Source organism: Triticum aestivum, chromosome 5D (assembly GCF_018294505.1).
Source record: "Triticum aestivum cultivar Chinese Spring chromosome 5D, IWGSC CS RefSeq v2.1, whole genome shotgun sequence".
In the NCBI taxonomy this organism is placed as follows: Eukaryota; Viridiplantae; Streptophyta; class Magnoliopsida; order Poales; family Poaceae; genus Triticum; species Triticum aestivum.
In genome coordinates this window covers 204654435-204667123 of record NC_057808.1, presented here as the reverse complement: position 1 = coordinate 204667123, position 12689 = coordinate 204654435, and the positions used below count along the sequence as shown (strand labels likewise).

General features: G+C 47.9%; 1 protein-coding gene and 1 pseudogene across 1 annotated transcript; one reads left to right on the top strand and one right to left on the bottom strand.

The window, feature by feature from the left end:
- Nucleotides 1–794: 794 nt before the first annotated feature.
- Nucleotides 795–6101, bottom strand: LOC123120071 (aspartic proteinase Asp1). Its single transcript, XM_044540078.1, has 9 exons — nt 5672–6101; nt 5212–5329; nt 4454–4689; nt 4141–4374; nt 1832–1970; nt 1555–1743; nt 1396–1468; nt 1206–1293; nt 795–1127 (listed from the first exon to the last, which is right to left on the bottom strand). Exons 1-9 carry the CDS (start codon nt 5833–5835, stop codon nt 1013–1015), a joined length of 1356 nt encoding a protein of 451 aa, XP_044396013.1. The 5' UTR covers nt 5836–6101; the 3' UTR covers nt 795–1012.
- Nucleotides 2164–3699, top strand: LOC123120072 (uncharacterized; annotated as a pseudogene).
- Nucleotides 6102–12689: the final 6588 nt, after the last annotated feature.

Sequence of the window (12689 nt, the reverse complement as noted above, 5' to 3'; positions counted from 1 at the left end):
AATCAGGTGCAAGAATCTGCGGCTCACCTCCTCTTCAAGTGTAGATTCTCTACTCGTGTTTGGAATGAGGTGTTTGCCTGGCTTGGTCTAAATATCCCCACGGCTCCTTGGCCTCAGTTTAACACGGTCAAATCTTGATGGGATGCGCTACTCACTAACAATGTTCAACCTGCGAAAGCTCTATCTTCCCTTCTCCTTGTGGGATGGGAACTTTTGAAGGAAAGGAATGCACGCGTCTTCAAGAACAAGACGGCGCCGGTGGCGATCATCACGTGATGCATCAAAGAAGAAGTGTCCATTTGGGCCATTGCGGGCGCCAAATATTTGTGTAATGTAATGTCGTGAGAGTAATTGTTCTGCCTTTTGACCGCCTGGCACCGCCTGACGGTCTGCTTGTAACAAAGCCTCTTCTTCATTAATGAAAATAACAAATCTTTTGCCTTGTTTAAAAAAAAGACTACCGCACAAAGAACAATTCTACTGTACATATTATACCGAAATAAACTGACAGGCATTCCTACATACCTGGGACTAACAACATCACCTTACAGACATCCTTACAACTAAAGAATGACTACTACAAGATCTAAACCATGATATCAATCTTCCCTTGGCTCCACCCAACATCAGGTGATAAGTCATGGCAGCAACACAGTTCTTCAGTTGGTTACGCTGAAGTTTCACATTTGGGCACAAGGGTAGGTTCAGTTGGTTGCTCAAGTTTCAGTTCTTCAAGTTCCGAAAGCCAATTCAGAAATACCTGCAATGCAGTGCAGGTTAATTTGCAAGAGTCATTCATCATCTGCCATATGCTCCATAAAACATCTCAAGTAAACATAGTAAGTCATTAACACCCTTGATTCATAAGAACGGAATGATTATATTTCATATGCACATGGCGATGATTACAGGCTACCAGATTTTTCTCCTTTCTAAAGAATACACGTTCCTAACTTCGTATATAGAGCCTCCCTGGGATGATTATTTTTGTCCAATGGCCTCCCCTTGTTATTCACTCTTTGTTCGAACGGTAGTTAACTGCACACTCTTCGTTCTGAATACCAAAGATGCTGCTGGGGAACTGGGGCCAACAATAACCTTCCTCAAATCCATGAATGGTATTTTCACTGTTTGAATAAACAGAAGAGAATTAAGGGTATATATGTTCAGGTGTGTGAAATGATCACAGAAGGGAAGATCCGAACTTGGGGATTCTATCACAGGGTGCTCGGATCCATCCAATCTGCCCTCTCTCATTGTCATATATCACCATCTGGTCCTGCATTGTAATATCTGCAACAAGAGACAAGTGACGTCATTTTTCTGTACATGATTTGAGAAGACATCATGGATTTTGAAGCTATGTTGCTTGGTTGTTATGCCTGAACTTCCTACCTCCAACAATGTTCAGATCCTTGAGTCCAATCTCTGATCCGTTAAGGATGCCCAAACATGCATTCCCGTATTTCTGGCACCAACATAGCAACAAATATTTAGTAACCAAGAAGTTGGGAGTTATTTACAGAATAATCTATCGGGTTGTGGAATGCTTACAGTGACGATGAGGTAGTTCTCAGGAGGGATCTCCATGAGCGCCTTCTTGCCATTGGCAAAGTTCAGAACCAATGATTTGAACTCCTTCTTGACATCAAGCACGGATTTGAATGGTTTCTTTCCTTTCCAGCATAGAGGCAGAGAGGGGTCAGACACCTCTTTCAGCGTCTTGCTTAGATCACCCTTAAGCTGCAAGAGACAAAACCTCATGAGCTTGATATATCTGTGCCATAATCCTAATTCCACACTAGAATAGGAAAGAAGTTGTGAAACTTACTGCAGTGACAAGCGCTTGATATGGTTGTGCAGAGAAGTAGGTGAATGAGCTTCCGCTGTCCAATACTACTTCCATAGGTCTCACGCCAAGTGACCGGCCACCAAAATACAGGCTTGCTGAGCCAGGTGAGTAATAATTCCTGGAAATGAGATTCAGAATTATAAACGGGAGAGTCAGCTCACAACTATGAGAACAAATCAAATTAAAATGGGAAATGAAGAAGGTAAGTCAAATAAAAATAATAGTAGCTCGATTTATTTATTTTAGGGACCCCACACTTGGTAAGCGATGGTTGTTGTTCCCAGTGAAGGGGGGGGGGGGGGGGGGGGGGGTTACGCGAGCTCCCGCCTTTAAAAGGCGGCAAACAGGAATCGCGGGAAGAGGGTGCCAAAATCAGATCTGAGACCAGGTTCCATCCCAGGTCGAGGTAAAACAAAACATGGAAATCCGATTTCAGACGGAAGCATGTCGCCAACATATAAGCCCAGGCCGCCCCACCGATCGATCCCTCCTCAAACACAACTAGGAAAACCATGGCCCTCAAGAAAGCGAGAAAAGTAGCCAAGAAACCAACTTCCGACGACGACGCCGGAGCCAGCAGTTCCATGCCCCCTCCGCCTCCTCCTGGGCCCGGTTGCGCGAGCAAACTCAAGCCGCTGCCGCTGCCCCCCGGCGTCTACTTCAGCCCGACGCATAAGGAAAGCCTGGCGTTCCTCAACCAATGGATCGCCGGCGACAAGAATACGCCTGACGCGCGGGGGTTCATCTTCCACGCCGACATGTACGCCAACAACCCGTACGCGCTGCGGCAGCTGCACTCGCCGGCCAGCAGCCGCGCGGGCCAACACACATGGTGGTTCCTCAGCGAGAACAAGTTCCAGAGCCCGTCCGCGGCCACCAAGCGCGCCGACCGCAGCGTCCAGACCGGCGGATGCTGGCGGCTGGAGCAGGGCAAGGAGGAGCTGGAGCAGGGCGGCTCAAGAACAGCTTCGGGTTCTACTTCGGCCCGTCCAAGAAGTACAAGACGCCGTGGCTCATGCAAGAATTCACCAGCAACAAGGACAACGGCGCCGGCAAGAAGGGCGTGCCCGCGCTCCACAAGCTCTATGTCACACCGCGCACCACCAACGACAACCGGAGGGCAATCTACGGGGAAAACGGCGTCACGGTGGGGAACAAGAAGCCTGTTCCGGCTGACTATTTTCACGCTGCCGCCGCGCTACTGTCGCCGGGGAGTGCCCGTGGTCTCGGTCAAGAGCACGTTGGGCTGTCACAGGCGTCACAGCCACCCCCGCCTGTGGGTCTTCTTCATTACGGCGGCCAAAACTTCATGGGGGACATAATGCCGGTGGGTCTTCTTCACTACGACAGCCAGAAGGGGCAGAACTTCATGGGGGCAGCAATGCCAGCGAACGTTGTTGGTCAGTACCAGCAGCAGCATAGGCACTATTCCAGGGAGGTCGCTCCACCTGCACCGCCGGGCCTCCATGATGAGGACGCGCCGTCGGATAATCTCAGCATGCCAATGGACCAATTCATGAGAATATTTGACAAGCCTGCGGAGACGGTCAAGGGGGAACCGGAGTGGCGCTCTTTGGAGGATATAGTTGATCATGATGAGTTCGTGAACATCAACAAGGATGGTTAGACTGAGAGGTCGATTGATCTGCTAGAGACGATTCTTTGGTTAATTCGGTTTCGGGGATTAATTTGTGTGGGGTTCTTGCAGATAGCTTAACTATCTATGCTAGTGGCAGTTCTCCCTGTACTCTGTTTGTATTATTTATCGTGTCATATGATTGGTTCCAGACTGTTTATGTTTAACAATTGCAGGGAAAGAAATGTTGATTTAGTAGGCTGTTTTCGTATTCCTGCCCTAGTAATTTTACTTGATTCGAACATACGAAAATGGCACGGCTATCGTAGAGGATTTGCACAGAAGGCATGAAGATAGTTATAACAGAAAATTCTAGACTGTCTTGATGTTTTCAGCCGACCAAAAAAAAACCAATATGGAAGTGCATGGGGGTTCTTTTCTCTACTCACATTGATCACTTTTAGTCCCAACAGTGAAGTATAGAATTGGTAGTGATTTCCAAGAAAAATATAGCATGTTAATGTCGTTAGTCTACAAATTTTGCAATTCATTTAGATCCTTTCCACAATAGTTGTGAGCGACTAGTCAATTACACATTAGCGTTTAGAAAGTGAAATACATACTAAGTAGTGTTCTAAACGCTCTTATATTTCTTTACGGAGGGAGTACAATATATAGTGTGACAAAAAAACATAAAAAAAATAGGGCTCACCTGAATGCACTCCTAGCCATTGGTACCCATGTTGCACGTGAATAAGGCACGAGATTATCCCCAAAGAAGAGGAATCCCCCTCCTCTCATGCTGAGGCAGTGGCCAACCACGTTCTTGGTGATCCCATGCTGCTTGAACTGTGAAAGCAGGCTGATCGATCCACTCCCAAGCCCAAGCACACCATCAGTGGGCGCAACCTCAGTGCTGCTCCCGACCTCCTGGTCATACCCACACCTGAAGGCAAGAAAATAAGCAGTTCAAGTGACTCGCCATGCAATGTTAGTTTTACTTTACAAGTTCCAAGTAAGCATACCCGAATGCAAGACTGGGGCGGACAACGGAGGCATTCGCAAGGCGGACTGCAAAACTGTCGTTGACGAGCACGCCAAGGGATGAACCCTGGTCGGCATACTTAACTTCATAGTCGCACTGCTGCTTCGGTGAGTCGCACTTGTGGTTTTTACTGAGGCCGCCGTGCAGAGAGGTGCACAGCTGATCAACACACGGTACCAGCTTGTTCTTTGTTGGTCTGTAGAGCGGGTGTGGCACCTACACCCACAATTAACATGCAGAACATCATAAGAATCCTTGATGAGAAAGGCGATACCGAATTTGGCTTTCACATATGAAATCTCCAACAATGAAGGAATCGGTAAAATTGGGCAAATGCAAAGCTCTGAACTCATGCCAATAATAGACTTGTCCACCGCAAACTAAAATAGTACTCCCTCTGTCTCAAAATGTAATACGAAACGTCTTACATTTTGAAACAGAGGGAGTACTAGTGTTGGGCCAGCAGGGTAAATGGGGCAATTACCCATATGCATGAAATTCATAGGTCATATTTCCACTGAATTCATTATATCCATGGATATGTGTGTGTAAAGAGTGAATCAAGCTCCAACTTTCTGTACCAAAATAATATGATGGGCCCCTGATGCCTTGAACAGCAACCCTTGGACCAGGAACAACCAACAATGACAAGGTCTCAGTGCCTTGCGCCAAGTCAGGGGTCCAATGGCAGCAAACAGGATTGGATAAATAAGGAAGGAAAGGGAATGGTACCCCTACCTTGGAGCAGCTGACGCAGGGGGCGTCGCACTGCAGCCAGGTGAGGTCGCTGCCGGTGTCGACGTCAAGGAAGTATGGTTTCGCCGGGTTGCCAATGCTCATGGCCACGTAGTACAACCTGCACAAGGAAGCGGCATCCAGGAAAATCAGGATCAGAATGTCACCACAGCAACTTGTGTCGACTCGTCAAGGTCAATGGATGTTTCTCCAAAACAAAACAGAAAACAAGGCCAATCGATAATGCTAGTAACTCAATTCACCAACAAGGCTAAAAATGCTCCCCCGCAAAACAAAACAAAATAAAACAAAAAAAGGCTAAAAATGCTGGAATCGGCATACAAAAATGGGCACAGTGATGTATGGACGGCACTGGCGAGTAGGGCCAAAATCCGCAATCAGTTGATTGATGGGTTGGGTTGGGTTGGTCCGGGACCGGGAGTGAGGGAGGGAGGAGGCATACCCGTGGGGGTAGACGTTGCCGTAGAGCTGGAAGACGGCGGAGGAGGCCTCCGGGTCGTCGTCCGCGTGGGCGGTCCTCGCCGGCCTGTCCGCGCGCGCCGGCAGCAGGACCGCCAGCAGCAGGAGCAGGAGGAGGCCGGCCGGCGGGGCCCACCTGGCAGCCATGGTAGGAAGCGAGGCAGGGGAGACGGAGGCCTCGGCCTGAGCAGAGGATGGGAAGACTGGAACGGATTGAATGGTTTGCCTTGCCCCCCACCCTCACAGCACGGCTCGGCTCAGGGGAGGGAGGGAAGGAAGGATGGGGATGGATGGCAAGAACGAATGGGAGGGACGGCGGTTTTTATAAGGAGAGAAGAAGAAGCAGTGTGTGTGCGTGTGCGTGCGCTGTATTGCGATGGAAGCTTCTGTGGAAAGTTTCCTTTCCTTTGCCTGCGGCAAGGAACAGAAAAGGCTTGCGCTCCAGTTTATTGTTGCCTCCCTCCCTCCCTTTCCGGTGGCCTTTTCACCCCGAGTCAAGTCAAGTAGTTCTATGTTGCCGGGCCTTCTTTTCTTTTGGTTGATTCGCTGGAGAAAGGTATTGCCTGGTTTATCAGATTTGCATCATTTTCTACTACCTGTGTGGCAATGATGGATTGAGGAGATGCTACTACTAGTACTTCGCTTGCTCCAAATTAGCCGGAATCATAAGGAAAGAAGTGAACTTCCGGGAAAAGAAAGAGAGGATAGGTTTAGGAAAAGGTATCTTGGTCTTCCAACATCCTGCAAGTTCCTTTAACTATCTTATTAATTGGTCTTTCTCTCGAGTCAACACGGAGCTTGACTTGGGGTGGTCGGAGAAGGAGCTAAAGCGGCATTGATTCATACTCCCTCCGTCCATGGATAAGTGTACATTTGGTTCTAAAATTTATCCACAAAAGAGTGTACATCTATCTTTTTAATGCATTTAAAATAGAAAAAATATTCTCCTCACACGGTAACCGAGACCAATAACATTCAACATTTCCTAACTTTCTACATGCACTTATATCACTGGGGGTCGAGTAATTAAAAAGTGGAGAGATGGTGCCTTACATCTTTCCAATGCATTTTTACTTCTCTCTATAATCTGCCCTAAAATTTATATATGTATACTTATTCGTGGATGGAGGGAGTACCTCTTTGTCGTTCATTGTTCAGACTAATTGCGCTGCAGTTGTGAAGGTGCTGAATGAAGCGGGACGTACCAGATCATACCTGGGCCATATGACAGAAGAGATTAAGGAGTTGTTAGGAGACGGGGAGCACATTGTTATGTGTATTGACCGTGTGTAGAATAAGGCTGCAGATCGACTAGCCTTTCTGTCGAGAGGGAGCATCGAACCGAGTTGTGGTTGCAGGTCGCCGCAGATGCTCTCATTAGCCTACTGGCTACAGATTGTAACCTTATTACTTGATGTATAAAGCTCCCTTTTTCACCTAAAAAAAACACAGCAGGGCTCATGTGTTGGTCAAGTTTTTGCACAAGCATTGTCTAATCAGCAAAAACAGATTAAACAAGTCAATGAACATATTCAAAATGAGATATTTTTTGGAAACAGACAAATGGGGAAACTTACACTACCTAGAAATCCAAATTGACAGAAAGATCTCACCGTCGCCAAAAACTCGCAACCAGAAGACGCACGGAACAAGTTTGCCAAGGATTTTTTACCTCGAACGAGTCCGCAACATGCGTTAGTTGCTTGCTCTACGCCGCAAATGCATCCAGGTGAGAGCAGAAATTGCGAAGTCGCCGCACATCGCCGCCTTGAATCCTGGAGGGAGGGATTTTACCAGGTCATCCTGACCTTTGGCCCTCCTAAATTCGCCTCATTGACGGTCAGAGCCAAGCATGGACTGGCGCTTTGACACCCTTGTGATGCCTTGAGGTTGCGGACATCGGATTTGTGTGGTTCTCGGGCTATGGTTCCTGAGGTTTGGGGGAATTTTGGGGATCACGGCAGGTGAAGAGAGGAGATACGCTACATCTACAGTACTCTAAGATAGCATCTCGAATCTTGCTGCTCTCATTTCAAGTATCAACTTACATAGTTCAATAGAAGTGAAAAGGTAAACATTGTAATATCAATGAAGATGATTCGTTGTTACACATGGATAATTCGAGTGGTTGCATGGGTCCATCCAAGCCGTGGACTGCCTTCGCATGATCTGAACCTTTGAGTAACTAAACTTGAAGGTGCGGTTGCTAGGAGGTGTGCTTCTTCAGTTTAGAGAAGTAATGTGCATGTGCGAACAGCTCGGGCCATGGGGCATGATGGCAGTTTCATGGTAAACTGTCAAGCAAACAGGCACGCTTACATGTACGATTGAACTGATATGATTTTGGTACGAGACACGACCATAGCCATTCATGTGATTGTGTAATGAGTACAATCGCAGTAATTCACAAAGGGAATTGATAGAAAACTGATGGGAGAAGTTAGGAGAGAAATAGCCTCCACATACCCAGAAGCTCCAAAAAGAACTTGTCTAGTAATTTTTTAAAGTTTTAAGCTGCTCAATCATGAGACATATGTTTATCGTCTTTCCGGACGTGGCTATTTTGGCTGAGTGCATCTCTAGCAGATCCCGCAAAAACACGCCATGCAAAACCAGTTTGGGGTGCCCCGAAAACTGGTTTGTGGTACCTAGCGGGCTTGGGCGGAACAGATGTCGTAAACGGCTTTGCGGTATGAGTTTACATCATCTGTTCCGCCCGAGCCCGCACGGTACCTCAAATCATAGTAATTCACAAAGGAAAATGATGGAAAACTGTTGCGAGAAGTTAGGAGAGAAATAGCCTCCACATAGCCAGAAGCTTCACATTGATATGAACTACAAACCTTATAGTAGATGCAATACACCAAATAAATATGCAAATATCGTACAATACTAGTACGGCAATATAAGAGGTAGCAATTAAGATTGTCCAAAAGAATGTGCAATCAAAAACAATTAGACTTGACGAAATCAAGCAACACCATTGTTGACAAGATCATCGTTACCACCACTGGCTATGGCACCGCCATCATCACCATTGCCGGAAGCACCACATTGGCCGAAGCACCACCACCACTGGCCATAAGATCATGAATCTCTTGCCTACTCTGAACCATGATCTCCATTCTTTTCAACTCTTAAAACTCCATTGCCATATGTTCCATGCCACTCGGATCCATCATCAAGAATTGGTCCTCCTCGTCGATCTTGTTGTCCTTCCTCTTTTGCTCCTCAAGAGCGATATTGCGCTCCTCGGAGGCACATCTTCTCTCCCACTTTGCCTCCTTTTGTTGGTTCTTCTCGGCCAACGCCAACTTAGTTGCCAAATGCTTCTCCATCATAGTTCCCTTACTTCACCATTGTACTAATTTGCTCCCTCAAGCTAGAGACGACCTCTTCACACTATCTTTCTCCAACTTTCTTCCATCGGGCTTTCCCTTGTTTCTTCCTCCCTTTCCTACATCATCTTCTTCCAAGTTAACGGGTGCACCTTTCTTTGGTAGAGCTTATTGATCCCTCAACCTCCATTTCTCATTTTCTGGAAGCAAGCTCCAACAATGTTGGAGCACAAATGGTTTGCGCTTGGAAGCCGCAATTTGCTTGAATCTTTCACGGGCAATGCAATCCTACATTTGGAAAACAGGCAAGTGTGAACTCAAATTGTCATCAAAGCAAACAACATCACAAATGTGTACAACAAAATGACAACAAACTCACATAGTCGACAATTGTCCAATCACTTGGGAGGTGCATTCCTAACTTTCTCCAAGAAACCACTCCAACAGCGACAATGTGTTTTGATCACATCCCACCGGCCTTGGAATGAATTCAATGAATGGACGGATGGGGTCGGCATGAGCTTATGGTACTTGTCCTCGATGAAGGAGCACTCATGATGTTCACCTCGTTCTCCTCCAACAAATCCACATATGATGTATGAATGGTATGCAAGTCGTAGCTACACAATCCAAAGGGCGATGCACTAATCAAATGAACCCAATTTGGCGCACACCGGTGAAAAGGAAGAAATTTTACCTCTCCGACGTTTCCTCGAACATGTTGTCGACGCCGGTGGAGTTGACAGTTGCACGGGGTACATGGGCCCCGGGATTGGGTGGAGGAGGCGCCTGTCGTTGAGATGTCGGAGCCTTGGCCTTCTTCTGGACCTTGGTAGGTGTTGTCGGAGCCTTGACTTTCCTCGAGCCCTAGGCAGAGGCCGTCGAATCCAAGCCGGTGCCTTCTCAGGCACCGCCGTATGTGGGAGGGAGCAGGGTGCCCACAGTCCGAAGGGGAACACCTCCTTGGACGACATGGTTGCCTTGTTTGGGTGGAGGAGGCACGATCCATCAGTATTGGTTTGTTGGCGGTTCATAATTTTAGTTTGGCAAGTTTTATTGTTGTACGAGTTGATCTTGTTTTCTTTCTTTTCTTTCTAAACCATGTTAGCCGGGAACTAATTATGTAAGAAACGGAGAGAATATTTGTAGAACCTTAAATCTAGGATTCAACTGGTATGCTCACAAAATGGTTATGTTTTATGTGTTTACTACAGTAGCAACTTATCTCCAACTAGTATGTGCTTCTGATGGCCATGAATAACCTGAACAGTTCCCTCAGTTTCTGGTTCAGAAAGCTGAAATAGGTTTAATAAACTTGCACATTAGTTAGCTTGTTTGGATAGAGCTCCTAATGACCATCTTGTTAGTTATGGCCAATGTAGGCCAAATATAGAATTGTTTGATTGATGTTCTGTTGTAGGGTGAAACCCTATAGGGGATCTTTTCACACTTGGAGGGGGGAAAGAGGAAGAACACTCAAGAACACAAGGAACAAATCACTCAAAAAACCCAAATAACACATCCACTAGAGTAGCATACATGAGATCCACAAGTATTCAAGCACAATTCAAGGAAAATAGCAATAGGGTAAAGTTCTTCCCACTCCTAGGAGATGAGGTCTTCATCTTGATCTTCTCCAAGAGGAGGCCTTGATAATCCAAAGGATTCTTCCCAAGGTGGGGGCTTGATCTCCAAGAGGAGGGGATAGAAGGAGCACATCTCTCTAGTGTCTATCAAATACTTTGCTAACCCCTCAAATGAGCTAGGGAAAGAGTTTATATAGCCTAAGGACGAGATTGGGGAAAAAGGGGGGTACAAGGGTCAATAACCCAAAGTTCTCGCAGGCACACTCGGAGGGGTCCGGGGTAAAGGGGCTCGGGCACCCGGACCAGACAGAGGCGCGCGTTCAAGTGAGGCCGGGCACCCGGACTGGGCATGGGCCGGCTGGAGCTGGGCCGGGCACCCGGGGTTGGTGGCCCGGGCACCCGGGCGGGGCTGGAGCTGCTGGGCCGGGCACCCGGGCGGCCTCAGCCAGCGCCAGGAAGGGGCCGGGCACCCGGGGTCTGTTGGGGAACGTAGCAGAAATTCAAAATTTTCCTACGTGTCACCAAGATCAATCTAGGAGATGCTAGCAACGAGAGGGGAGGAGTGCATCTACATACCCTTGTAGATCGCGAGCGGAAGCGTTCAAGAGAACGGGGTTGATGGAGTCGTACTCGTGGTGATCCAAATCACCGATGATCCTAGCGCCGAACGGACGGCACCTCCGCATTCAACACACGTACGGAGCGGGGACGTCTCCTCCTTATTGATCCAGCAAGGGGGGAGGAGAAGTTGATGGAGATCCAGCAGCACGACGGCGTGGTGGTGGAAGTAGCGGGATCCCGGCAGGGCTTCGCCAAGCGCAAGCGGGGAGGAAGAGGTGTCACGGGAGGGAGGGAGGCGCCAGGGCTTGGGGTGCTACTCCCATGCGCCTCCCCACTATATATAGGGGTGGAGGGGGCTGGTTTCTTGCCCTCCAAGTCCATTGGGGCATTGGCAAAGGTGGGGGAAAGAAATCCCATCATTTCCCTTCCCCACCGATTGTTATCCCCCCTTTTTAGGGATCTTGATCTTATCCCTTCGGGATATGATCTTATTCCTTCTAAGGTGGGATCTTGGTGCGCCTTGACCAGGGGTGTGGGGCCTTGCCCCCACTACCCACGTTCATGTGGGTCCCCCCATGCAGGTGGGCCCCACTTCGGAACCTTCTAGAACCTTCCCGGTACAATACCGAAAAATCCCGAACATTTTCCAGTGGCCAAAATAGGACTTCCCATATATAAATCTTTACCTCCGGACCATTCCGGAACTCCTCGTGACGTCCGGGATCTCATCCGGGACTCCGAACAACTTTCGGTTAACCGCATACTAATATCTCTACAACTCTAGCGTCACCGAACCTTAAGTGTGTAGACCCTACGGGTTCGGGAGACATGCAGACATGACCGAGACGACTCTCCGGTCAATAACCAACAGCGGGATCTGGGTACCCATGTTGGCTCCCACATGTTCCACGATGATCTCATCGGATGAACCACGATGTCGAGGATTCAATCAATCCCGTATACAATTCCCTTTGTCAATCGGTACGTTACTTGCCCGAGATTTGATCGTCGGTATCCCAATACCTTGTTCAATCTCGTTACCGGCAAGTCACTTTACTCGTACCGTAACGCATGATCCCGTGGCTAACTCCTTAGTCACATTGAGCTCATTATGATGATGCATTACCGAGTGGGCCCAGAGATACCTCTCCGTCATACGGAGTGACAAATCCCAGTCTCGATTCGTGCCAACCCAACAGACACTTTCGGAGATACCTGTAGTGCACCTTTATAGCCACCCAGTTGCGTTGTGACGTTTGGTACACCCAAAGCATTCCTACGGTATCCGGGAGTTGCACAATCTCATGGTCTAAGGAAATGATACTTGACATTAGAAAAGCTCTAGCAAACGAACTACACGATCTTGTGCTATGCTTAGGATTGGGTCTTGTCCATCACATCATTCTCCTAATGATGTGATCCCGTTATCAATGACATCCAATGTCCATGGTCAGGAAACCATAACCATCTATTGATCAACGAGCTAGTCAACTAGAGGCTTACTAGGGACATGTTG